Source organism: Balaenoptera ricei, chromosome 18 (assembly GCF_028023285.1).
Source record: "Balaenoptera ricei isolate mBalRic1 chromosome 18, mBalRic1.hap2, whole genome shotgun sequence".
Taxonomy (NCBI): Eukaryota; Metazoa; Chordata; class Mammalia; order Artiodactyla; family Balaenopteridae; genus Balaenoptera; species Balaenoptera ricei.
The window spans coordinates 73,678,340-73,690,562 of NC_082656.1; the positions used below are offsets into that span (position 1 = coordinate 73,678,340).

The 12,223-nt window shown below is 42.7% G+C and overlaps 1 protein-coding gene across 1 annotated transcript in view; it reads left to right on the forward strand.

The window, feature by feature from the left end:
- PCCA (propionyl-CoA carboxylase subunit alpha) overlaps nucleotides 1-12,223 on the forward strand; it is a 374,750-nt gene that overhangs the window by 349,629 nt on the left and 12,898 nt on the right. The window contains exon 22 of the mRNA XM_059903326.1: nucleotides 10,800-10,940. Within this exon, the coding sequence (XP_059759309.1) occupies nucleotides 10,800-10,940 (141 nt within the window). The remainder of the gene's footprint in view (nucleotides 1-10,799; nucleotides 10,941-12,223) is intronic.

Here is a 12,223-nt window from a genome sequence, read left to right on the forward strand (position 1 = left end):
TAAGGCAAGGATAACCCCAGAGTCCTGCACTGCCTCATCTAGAAGCTCTCTTAATACCAAAACCAACTTACTTTCTTTGATCTTAGGGTCAGAGGTGGTGTTTGCAAAATTGAATCTATTTGTTCCCAAATGTGGAACCACAGAGCTAGAACTATAACAGTTAGAAGTTACTGATCCACGATGACAATCTGAGATGTTTGAGAAGGAGACAGGAAATAATATTTGGTGAATAGTTACTGTCAGGCATTTCCTAGTTACTTTGCAAATCTTTGTTGATTTAATCATTTAATTATTATCTTGATTTTAGAAATGAAGAAATTTGTTCTGAGGAGTTACGTCAGTAGGCCAAAAGGTGATGTCAGACTCAGGTCATTTGGCTTCGAAGACTTGTGTTTTTCACTTTTGCCATTTCCAATGTGACAGCCATACCTCCTGTTCCCTCGATTGGCACGTGGCTTTTCAGGTCTCATCTACCTTCAGTGTTGTATGTTCTTTGTAATGCACAATATGTAGCGCGTCAGAAGTCCATTTAGTAGCCCTGGTTAAATTTTCTAAGATATGTCAGAATTCTAAGCTGTAAAATTGCTAAGCAATAGAGATCCCCTGATAGAGATCATTCCCAGTAATTTGGACCAGTGGTTGCGGGACTGTGTAGGGAAGGAAAACTTTCTCTTCTGTCTTCTTACATTCAGTGCCTAGAGCCTTGTAAATTAAACTAACAAAGCAGATTAACAAGAGGGGAAAAAGTAGATTATATTACATATACATGGGAGTTCATAAAGAAATGTCGCTTGAGGCAGTGAGAATTTGGGGCTGTATACCATCTCAACAAAGGGCAATACAGTGTGGAGAAGAGGTTAGACAAAGGGGTTTGGGGCTTCTGGGGTAGGGTAAGTTGTGAGAAGATAACTAGGAAATGTGTGATTTAAAAAAGGCTGTTTAGTAAGGTTTATTATGCAGAGAAGAGTCCTCTCAGGTGATAAGAGTTGTCTTTGGAGTGGTTCTTCTCCTGGTGTGGGAGAGGGAGACACCTTTACAGAGGACATTTATGTCCAACTTTTAGACAGGAAGGAGAGGATAGAGAGCTAATTGCTTTCAGCTCAAAACAGTCCTTTCACCAAAAGGGGCATATTTTGGGGAGGCATGCTATAATTCTCTTTAGTTGTTTTCTGCTTTGATCTTCTTGGTCAACAGTTTACTACATGGTAGTACTGTCTTCTTGAGCTTTGTTTGCTTTATCTTTACATGTTTTAGTTTCTGCATTTCTGACCCATGTAAGCCAGCATTTTGGTGTATTAGATTCTGAGTTTCTTCAGTGAATACGTAATAGCAAAAATATTTTATCATTTAAAAAATCCTTGTAAAGTCAAAGCATTGTTGAAGAGTTCCTGGCATTGGCACACTTCCCAGGCCTCTGGTGCTCCGACTCAGCACTGAAGAACTTGCAAGGGAAGGCCAAGCTCCCCAAAGTCTCTTCCCCAGAGTTTGCTTATTCTGCACCCTGTAGACAGCATTACTTTAACTTGAGATGAGCAAAGAATAATTCACAGAGAAGAGGAGAAGAGAAGAGGGGTGGGGACATAGCAAAATGGTACACTTCCCTACCTGTGTGCTTATTTACATAATTGTGTTTTTATAACATTTCCTGTACTTCTTTGTAAGCTGATGCTGCCCTAATTATAGATTTTCAAGAGAACGTTTCGTTGTACCCCAAATTATACAGTGCTTTAAAAAGGCACCTTCTTAACTGGCTTACCAAATACCTTATAAACTCGTAATTACATAAAGCAATTCAGGATGCAGAATAGAAACAGCCTGTAATGTTAATAGATGTTAGCTGGTTTTATTTGAGCACAAGGCTTTCAAAGATCTATAATATTTTTCTTGTGTAGAATAGAAAGAAATGACTCATTATAGTCATAACGTGTCACGGAGGCTCCTGATCGAACAGAACGCACATGTTCTATTTTGTGAGTTCTGTACAGTGCATTGTCAATGGACTTGCCTTTGTGGATGGGAAAGTGCCACTTATCCCAGCAAATTACCTTTGTGGCATATGTTAGACAGCTTGTGGGCACCTGGGCAAAGCAGAGGCTGGGTGCCTTTATCAGGGCACACCTGCACACAGCGTCCCACGGCGCCCAGCTCCAGGGAAGTTGCCCCATTAACAGACTCCTTCAGGAACCCGCTGATGACTTGCTCTCCAAGCTCCCCTTCCCTGCAGACTGGGAGTGGGGCTGGCTCCCCATACAGTAGCTTTTTTTCTTTTCCATCATTTTTGAGTTTGTATTAAGACACAAGTGTTTCAAATTCCAAGGAAAGTAACCTCAGTGGAGCCCAACTGAGGAAATAAATCCTATTATTAAGTGCTGGATTTAATGTTTAATATTTAATTAATTTCAATTTAATTTTCAGCACTATTGTTAAAAAAGGAAAGTTGCTTATCTTAGGATATTAGAATTGGAAGGACCCTTGTGATTAAAACACACAATAAGAAAAATTAGGTTAGATTTTTGCATTGTTGACCAACATCCCCTCTCCAGAGTATGTTGTATTTTAGGAACTAGCTGGAGATGTACACAAACTTACTAACTCATTTCATTGAAGGTTTTGATATTAGCCTTAAGTTTTTTTCTGGAAACCTTTCCCTTTTTAGCCAGCATTTTGAAAGGTGAGTTGCTGAAATGGACTTCATGCATTTTTGTTGTTTTATTTTGTTAGAATGTTCCTCCCATCTCTATTTTTGTGATTCTTCCCTCAAACACTGTCCTTAATGAGATTGTTCCTTACTGCCGTCGAGGCTCCTTGTGGCGCATTGAAGTTCAAGAACCAACTTAGCAGTTAAAAAATGAAACCTTGAGGCTAGATTGATTCATAAATGTAGTTGGACGTGTTGAAAGTGACACATTATGTCACTGCAGCATATTGACAGTGTCAATTGCATGTCCTTAAACGGCTAACCTAACTGAATGATTTACTTTGTGTTTAACTGCCTTTTTCGATTAAAGGGAGCAAATGCTGAGGAACTGGGACGCAATATCAGAAGCCATATATCTTCTCCTGTTAACACCAGCATGGCTGACCCACAAGTGAGGGGTGTGTCGGAGTTTTGCTGTAGGCTGGGCTGCTCTGGTTTAAGTGGTCTAAGCAAGTGATTAATGATCAGGAGCGGGCCCTTACCCTGCTTCCAGAGCTTTCCTTCAGTGCGTTTCCATTTCTGTCACCTTGCTGCACGCTTGGGAGGCCTTATGTCAGGGTAGCTCACTCTCTTTACTTTGCTGGCATTTGTTTCCATTTCAAGGGCCCTTGATGTTTCTTCAGAGTTGCTTTTTTTTTTTTTTTTTTTTTTTTTTTTTTTTTTAAGTATTATTTAGCATTATGACCCAGACCTTAAACTGTTGACTTTGCAGTTGCAATACAGGTGTTCTGTTGCCCCCAACCAAGGAGCTGCCGGACTTTTCCCCCCAAGTTGCAGAGGTGATAACTTGAACAAGACGTTCTAGTTTCTTGGGACCTTGTTTTATTGTCTTGCACGTTAATACGGTATTTGTATTTCACAAGGCTAAACCGTATATAGTATTTCTTAAATGTGCATTTGCAATAGATGGATATATTAACTGTTACTATCAAGTTGAGAATTTGAACTATTAACTTTACTATAATAAAGTTTTGTTATAACGGTGCTAATTACTAAGCAGCTGAATTTGTGAAAAAGTGCACAGCAGTAATTTGCGCCTTATTGTTGCTTTGCTATTAAAAAAAATTGTGAACACATGAGCTTCCGAAGAGCACGTTTATCTATGGATCTTTAACAGCTGGACTTCTCGAGTATAGCATTTGGTGTCTGTATTTGTGCTTCTGAGATGCTCATTTTACCCCGATAAGAGCTGTTGCATGGCTGAATGGGACATTTTAACAAGGAAGGAGCAGCATTTTAAATTATTATGTGCCTTTGTTTATTATTTTTTGCTAGTTTTAGGGAAAAAAAGAAAAAACAAGAATACAGATCTCCTTTCTCGTTCCTCCCTATCGATGTGAAATCATGAACTGCAGTAGTCGGATTTGAGTGTTTTGGTGATGGCATTACCATTGTTTCAATGGCAGATAAAAATGGTTCTCTTCTGTTGGCTTCACATCCTCAGTAAATGCTTCTACATCATTAAAATCTTATTGAAATGGGAGGGAAGGGGGCAGGGTACAACCTTTAAAAGAATGAGACACAGACATAGGACATGACAAAAACTGGTTAGAACCAACTAGGTCCAAGATGGCAGAAGATTGGACTTCCAGTAAATCCTTAAACCTCATTATACGCTCATCGTAATACATTAGCATGCTAAAACCACACGCCCACCAGCACCATGGCAGTTTTGAGGCCCACCATCAAAGATAAAAAAGTGGGCGGTGGCCCACCTCCTGGAAGTCTCCGCCCCTTCCCCCGAATAATCCTCCCACTCATTAGCCTATGAAATTACCCAGCCCATAAAAACTGACCACCCCATATTTCGGGGCCTTTCTCCTTCTGAGATGGCCCACGCTCTGTCTGTGGAGTGTGTTTCTCCCAAGGCCATTCTTGCCTTTTGAGACGGACTGCATCCTGTCTATGGAATGTGTATCTCTCTAAATAAATCCACCTCTCTCTTTTTTTCTTTAACATCTTTATTGGAGTATAGTTGCTTTATAATGTAATAAATCCACTTCTTACCTATCACTTTGTCTCTCACTGAATTCTTTCTGCGATGAGACTTAAAGAACCTGAGCTTCATTAAGTCCTGAGACGAGATGTGTGATCTCAAGTAAAAGACCGTGGTTTCAAGTCCCATCTGAGTTGTGCAGTTTCATTTTCATACTCCTAAACCAGCACAGGTTTGTTTTGTATTTTGTTTTGGTCTACAAGAACAACCTCAAGTCTTGGGAAAAACTTATTTTTGCCCTGTGGATGTGTAACAGAGAAACATCTGCTTCAGGTAGTTTCCAAGTGTTACTTAGTAACCGATGATCCAGAAGCCCTGTTAGGGTGCTCCAACTATTTGAAAACTACGCGTTCCGTATTTTTATAAGCGTATATTCAGATTAATTCCACCTGCCTCTTATTTGGATTTCTGGCAGCTAGGAACTTTTAAAAGAAATTTGTGTTTTTAAAAAGAAATGCGAAAAATTAAATTTTCTTTCCTGATTCAAGAGTTCTTCTGTACTTTTAAGAGATCCTGTTCATGGGCAGAAAGGAGAGGTTTCAAAGGAACCTCATCTCCATATGGTTTTACTCGATAATCCTTTATCCACCATCTTCAGCCCTCATTCCTTTGCTTTCTTGCCTGTGGCTACATTTCTATCTCTGCATCAATTAGCACAGTGATTTATACAACAAGCAAGCAGTTTAGAGGTAATGGTACACAATTAACATCTCATTCCACCATAAAGGGTATGCTAAATACCCCAGTCATTGCTTTCTCTGCCTGGAATTGAAATCAGTGTTTGTCCTAATTCATATGCTATCTGATGTGAAGTGGGCCTGCTTTGTACTGCACTACACCATTAATCTAATTATAGATAGCTGCAAATGAAGTGCTGTCTGAGCTGGGAGATGGAAGAAAATAGCCTTTTGTCATTTAGCATGACTCTGTGAAGCAAGATCACACTTTACAGGGCAGTACTGCAAAATGGAGATCTCAATAATATTGCTGCCTGTTGCATCTTTTCTAATTACAACAGCATTGTAAACACAACTGGGTGCTGATATAAATAGAGCTGTAGATATGCTGTCATGTGGGTTGTCGGAGAGAGTCCTCCGAGTGCTGCTGGATTAAATGATGCATCCTTGATTGACAGCTACCTTGAGACCGTACCGATGGAGCTGTCACAGCGTTATGCTAACAGGCTGCCCCGGTGACTGCGGCGGTGCCAGGCGCTCTAACTGCTGTCTGTTCGTTCCCCCTTCTTCGCCTGGGTGTACCTCCAGCAGGACAGCTCCAGCTTTAATTCTGTGTGCTTTCAGTATTGTTCCGTGAACATTTCTGTTGGTTTGGTTTTGTAGGGCCTGATGCTGAAGTAGAGGGGGAATGTATTTTGCCTGGCTTGGAACCCTCGCTTTGTTCTTCCGCCAGTGTTAATTATGTATCCCACGAAGACTGTAGGAAAGGAAAACAAGGTTGAATTACAGTTCTAATTCCACCTAAATGCTTTATATCTTGTGGGGTTTTTTTTTTTTTCCCCCTATTTTTCTGAAACACCGATGTTTTCAAAGATGCATCCTCATTTTTGCATCTAGTCGTTTCTGTCACTTTAAAAACATTGACAGTTTACCTCTGGCTCAGAGTCAGGAAAGTAGACTTTTAGAGGAGCATCTGAGTGTTAGCTCTCACTGCCATGTGGTGGAAATGAAGACACAGCTTAAGGGTTGGAGACCCTTGGGGCAGAAGGTGTAAAACTTTGAATGAGAAGAGATCCTTGTATTGGAAGAAATGTTTTTGCCACCTTACTTAGTGAAGGTCGAAGTACAGTCTAAGGCCAGTGCTTCAGGATGTTAAGATAATTGATGAAAAGTAATTGACAGTGAAGCTTCATCATTTATCCTTGAGTCCGTGTTGGCTGAGCGGGCCCACAGTCGATGTGAAAAAGCATGAGCAGTGCGTCAGCTGTACATGTGTATGCTCCTCATTATGGGGAGAAAGACGTAGGGAAGAAAACCAGAGCTGAGCCTACTTTACGAGGAAGGACAGGAGAGGCTCTGAAATCGCGACTGAAAAAATACATAAACAAACTGGACGCACTCCTCTTGGAGGGGCCCCCAGACCCCTGAGTCTAACAAGCACGTGAGCACGTGGGGTGTGTTACACCGCCGGTGGATCTGGAGGCCTTGGGGAGAAGCAGGGATTTAAGCCCCATGAGGAGATGCATGTGCTAAACTAACACGGACACCAGCAGGACGGTGTGTCGTGTGACCATCTGAGGGCCGCGTGTCCGCCATGAGGGCTCTTTGCTGCCCGGGGCGCCGAGTGGGGCGTGTGCAGGGCACGGCTGGGCATGCCCGCTGGCAGGATGTTTTCGTTAACCGAGTCTGGTTAAAGAGCCAGCTCTCCCCCCAGAACCAGGACTGGCCCTCTCCTCTGCCAGCAGCCGCCCGGCTCTGCCCCCCCACCTTTTCCCCGTGGTCAGGTTCCCTGTTAAGAGCTGTATGCTCATTTTTATAACAATTCCATTGCGTTCCTTTTAACTGTCCATCTCTTGTGGTTTTCTTCCTGATCCTTTTTACGTCTGGTATGATTTTTCTCTCTTTCTTTTGAACTTTTTGGGAGAAATTTTCTTGTCAGACATGGTTTTACATTGCAGACACCACAAAATTAATTTGCTTAGGAGCCGGCGCTGGGGTCACTTGACCAGAGTTAGGTTATCAGGTGGGGCCTCTCTCCCGCCTGCGGTGCCCCGTGGGTTGAGGAGCTGGCGCCCGGGGAGCACCCGTCCTCTGCTCCAGCTTACACTGCGAGGTGTGTTTTCAAGAACTTAACAATTTGACTGTGGTTTGGAGAGCACCTCCCTCCACCCCCAGGGTGAGGTTCCATCCTCATGAGCCCGGGAGCAGCTCAGCTTCCGGCCCCCCCAGCAAGCAGGCTCGAATCCTGCTTGCTGACCTTTCTCCAGACCTTGCAGAGGGAGAACCTTCCGGCTTCTCCCAGGATCGTGCTTCTCTGTCCCGTCAACGAGCCTTTAACATCTTGGCCTCCCACCCCCAAAACATCGAGTTGGTGGTCTCTCTGCTTGAAAACAATAACAACAACAACTGAAAATCAAAACTCTCCAGGAAAGTTCTGTGGAGCCCATGAGGAATATTCAAATATTTAGCATAAAATCAAAGTCTGCACAGGTCACGGGGCATTTTCCTGAAATCTCTCACCCCGTCGGCTGCTCTGCCCGTGCCCCCTTAGAAGTCAGAGGAACCAATAAATAGCAGTTTTGATCATAAGCTCTGAAAGCCCTAGTGTACATTCTTAAATGACTTCTTTTCTGGGGCATCGAAAAGCTTTTACGGTTCTCACCAGGCAGTTCACTCTGATGGGCCCATATGCTGCTCTCTGCTCAGCTCCCATCCTGGCCTGCGCCCCGTGCCCCACTGCACCGCCAGCCAAGGGGTTGTTTCCAGAAGCCGTGTTTGTGTGGGCACGCTGAAGGCCAGGACAACATCAAAGGTAGTCTTAAAAGGAGAACCTTCTCTCTGCCGCCTCTTTTTATATTCAGAAAGGTCATGTCTCAGCCAACTATGTGCAACAGGGCCTCTCCTGAGGCACTTACGCCGCTGTTATTTTTTACTTGTGATTACAATAAGTCGCTTATCCCCCAAACAGATTTAAGAACAATAAACAAATACAAAAGGAAAAGGGACATCTCATCAGTAACAAAGACTGCATCTAAAGGCATTGAGTTTTGTGACTCTTTTACATCTCTTTCCAAGCAAAGCAGGAGTCCTACAGAGAAAGGAATCCACAAAGATATGAAAATTATAAAAATAGTAAAAGGATCCAGTTTTAGTCAGGATCTTGTCATTTCTGGGGAGACCTGGAGCTTGGGACAGTCTTAGCATTTTATTTATATTAAGGCTTGTTTGTGATATAGCTAAAATTAGTTTTTAAGGGTATATCCACTGTGGTGAAATGTGATAAGTCTCATTGTCCTCAGTGTAGAAAGATACTTTCCCTGAGTTCACATGTTGAAGTCAAATTGTGCGAAAAAACAAGAAGAAAAAAGATCTGTTCGCTCCGGGGAGAACGAGCCAACTGGGCCCAGCGCTGAGCAGTCACGAGGGGGAGCCGCACAGGATGGCGCCAGCCAGAAAAGGGACTTTTTTTTGTTGACCCCGATGCTTCTAGTGATGTTGGATTTTCTTCTCCAAGGCAGACAGAGCACAGATACTAAAACTGTGCGATTTGGTACCATTATATTCTCCCCTCTCCCTGTAGCCCCCCCCCCTCCCATAGATTTAATGAAGGACTTTGAGGTACAATTCGTCGTTGATAAATAGCCCCTCTGCCCAGAATGTTTATTAGACTGACAGCAGAATGCACTCTCCTTGCTTTTTTCCCTCACCACTTACGACTCAGATGAATTTTAATAGGAGCAAAAAGCTTTTATTTGCACTGTAATTTCACTTAAGGATCATATCCTTCAGAAACTGGCAGACACTTGTACTTCTTGATTGCAAAACACACACTCAGGAGTAAAGAAACATGCAAAAGATGTTATTATTCAACCTGTCACGGTGTCGCAAACCTGCTTGGAACTGAGGCCATCGAAGCTCTTCTGTGGGCCCTCCCGCCACGCCTTTTGAAACAGGCCCCGTAGAGAGCACACTTAAGAGATTTCACCGCCCCTGGACAGAGTTAAGGGTGATTCCATTTTGCTGGTGCCTCCCTGCCATCACGATGCCCACAGGAGGCTTTGAGTTACAGCAGCTTTTTCCGAACAAAATGGAGCTGCCCGGATACTGCATCTGTCTTCCCCCGGGGAAACGCACTTTGGTAGAAATTTGAAAATCTTCAGGTGGTGGTTCCAACTTCACCAGGTAACACTTCCTCCGGCCATGTTATTTTGTTTCTGTTTGAACAGAGCAAACGGTGGCTCATGTGTTCATTCACAGAGATCTAGGATTTTTCCCGCCAGGCAGAAATTCCCTTTATTAGAAATGTTCTGTTTGGCTGAACTGCGTTTAATGTACCCCCCATTATTTGAGAGCCACCTACAAAATGTGCCGTTAAAGTTCTGGGCTGTGCAGATCTTTTTTTTTTTTTTTTTAATTTATTTTTATTTTTAAAATTTATTTATTTTTGGCTGCGTTGGGTCTTTGCTGTGCATGGGCTTTCTCTAGTTGCGGCGAGCGGGGGCTTCTCATTGTGGTGGCTTGTCCTTGCTGCGGAGCACAGGCCCTAGGCGCGCAGGCTTCAGTAGTTGTGGCTCGCGGGCTCTAGAGCGCAGGCTCAGTAGTTGTGGCGCACGGGCTCAGTTGCTCCGCGGCATGTGGGATCTTCCCAGGCCAGGGCTCGAACCCGTGTCCCCTGCGTTGGCAGGCGGATTCTTAACCACTGCGCCACCAGGGAAGCCCTGCAGATCATGTTTCTTTCAGTGGTTTTAAAATCTAGAATTATTGCCTCTTAGTGCAGAGGATATTCACATTATATTTCATCTCTATCAACTCTAACCATCTTGTTACATTGGAAAGACCACGTAGTGTTGTGCCTAAAAAGAAAAGCTAACTTTTTCAATCGTGAACATAACATTTTATGTCACTGGAAAAAATGTGCATTTTTAAATATTATTTTGCCCAAAATGAACACCAAAACCCTTTGTCTTAACTTACTGATACATAGTCCAGCCGCTGTCTTGCGGGGAGCAGGCAGTTTGACACGGCTGTCTGCTGCCACCTACCGGTGTCTGCTGGCAGCACCCCTTTCTCCCGTGGGCTGGCCCAGCTGCGGAATTTGTGTCAATTGGGATAAGTTTCTAAGTGGTGAAGGGAATACAAGGAAATTCTCACTGTTTCCTTTATAAAGTTTTGAGGTGTTTTTCTTAAAAGATACAGGATGATTACTATTTATCACTAATTAATTACCGGAGTAGTTCTACTTTCAAGAAATTTCTTAAACAACTGGCTCACAACATATGGCAGGAACAAACTAATATATTTTGCTTTTGTGTACAATCATGAAAAACCATGAGAGATGGTGTAATTTAAAAGCTAAAAACTGATTTTGAATGAATGCTACATTTGAGGAAAAGTTCATCATTTAATCTCACTTTCTTTTCCCTTTAAGTACAAGGTGCATATCCTAACCAAACTCGCCGCAGAATTGAACAAATTTATGCTGGAAAAAGCGGCTGAGGACACAAGCAGTATTCTGCGCTCCCCAATGCCTGGCGTGGTGGTGGCCGTCTCTGTCAAGCCTGGGGACCTGGTAAGGACCGTAATTCTGTGTGTGTCTGTGTGTCTGTGTGTGTGTCTCGGGGCTGTTGCAGACTGAAGCAGGATCTCGTTCTTGAGTCATACTACCCCACAAAACAGCAGAGGAGCTTTTGTGCATTCTTTGTCCAACAGTTTCACATCTGAGTTAGGTTAGTAACAATATCTCTGAGTGCCTCTCCTCCCAAATGACCGGGGACTGGAACAGAAATAAGGCCAGATTCATTGTTTTTTTGGCAAATTTAGTGTTCAGGAAGCGTTTCATTTAAAATTTCTGTTTACTCTCTAGCTCTCTGTGGTTTAAGCATCCTTAGAGAAGTCATGCCAAGAAATGATGCCCCGATGGGGGAATTTTTTGCACGTATTCTGGAATAAATAGGAAGGGTACTAAGGAAAGTGAATTCCGTAATCTGTACAGCACCAGAGCACTTCCGAAATAAAATTTAGGATCACAGTTTGAATTTTTTCATCTTGACCTTGTGACATCAAGGCACAAATCAACGCAATGTTAATATTTCCTCACATGTTCAGTCTCAAGGTAGCACGCTATGGACAAAAGGATACATTCACTGTAGCAGCGCATAGATAGAAATCTATTGATCAGCAGCAAAAGTAAATAGAAGACAAAGATGTAACCAGAAGGTTTCTAGGGAGCGCTTAAGTCCCCACATTTTTGTTTATGTGCCGGAAGATAACATCCAAACAAGACAGTCTTTAATGGATGATACGGTGATCCCATTTTGTATTTCAGTTATGTCACAGGAGTTTATATATTTTCCTATAAATACTACATTAAAACTGCCTCTGTATTTCTTTATTAACGTAAGTAAAATAACGTTGAGGAAAACTCATGTAGTTGGTTGGCATTAGCTTCTAGAAAAGTACTTACAGTAGATGAATATTAAGAAAAAATGATCAGTTTCAGTTGTTTAAATGATTAGCCCTGAAACTGATATGTGAAGTTGGAAAACTGACTCAACAGTTGCTTTACCTGATGCTATAGAAACGGAACAACTACCAGCTTTTCTAGAAGAGCATAAAAGAGGTTCAGGAGCTGTGAATTGTCAGGCTTACTTTGAAAGCATTGACATTGCTGGAAGAAAACACTCATTAAGATTGTCAAACACGCCAGTGTTAAGGATTTGGGAGAGGCGATGCTTAATGAAGATTCTGTGTTGAATGTCGGGGAGGGGTTTGTCTTGTATCTCTTGGTTCTGAAGGATTAGGGCCCTGAGAAGACAGCCCCTTGGCCTTGACGTTAAGAATGTCTACACTCAC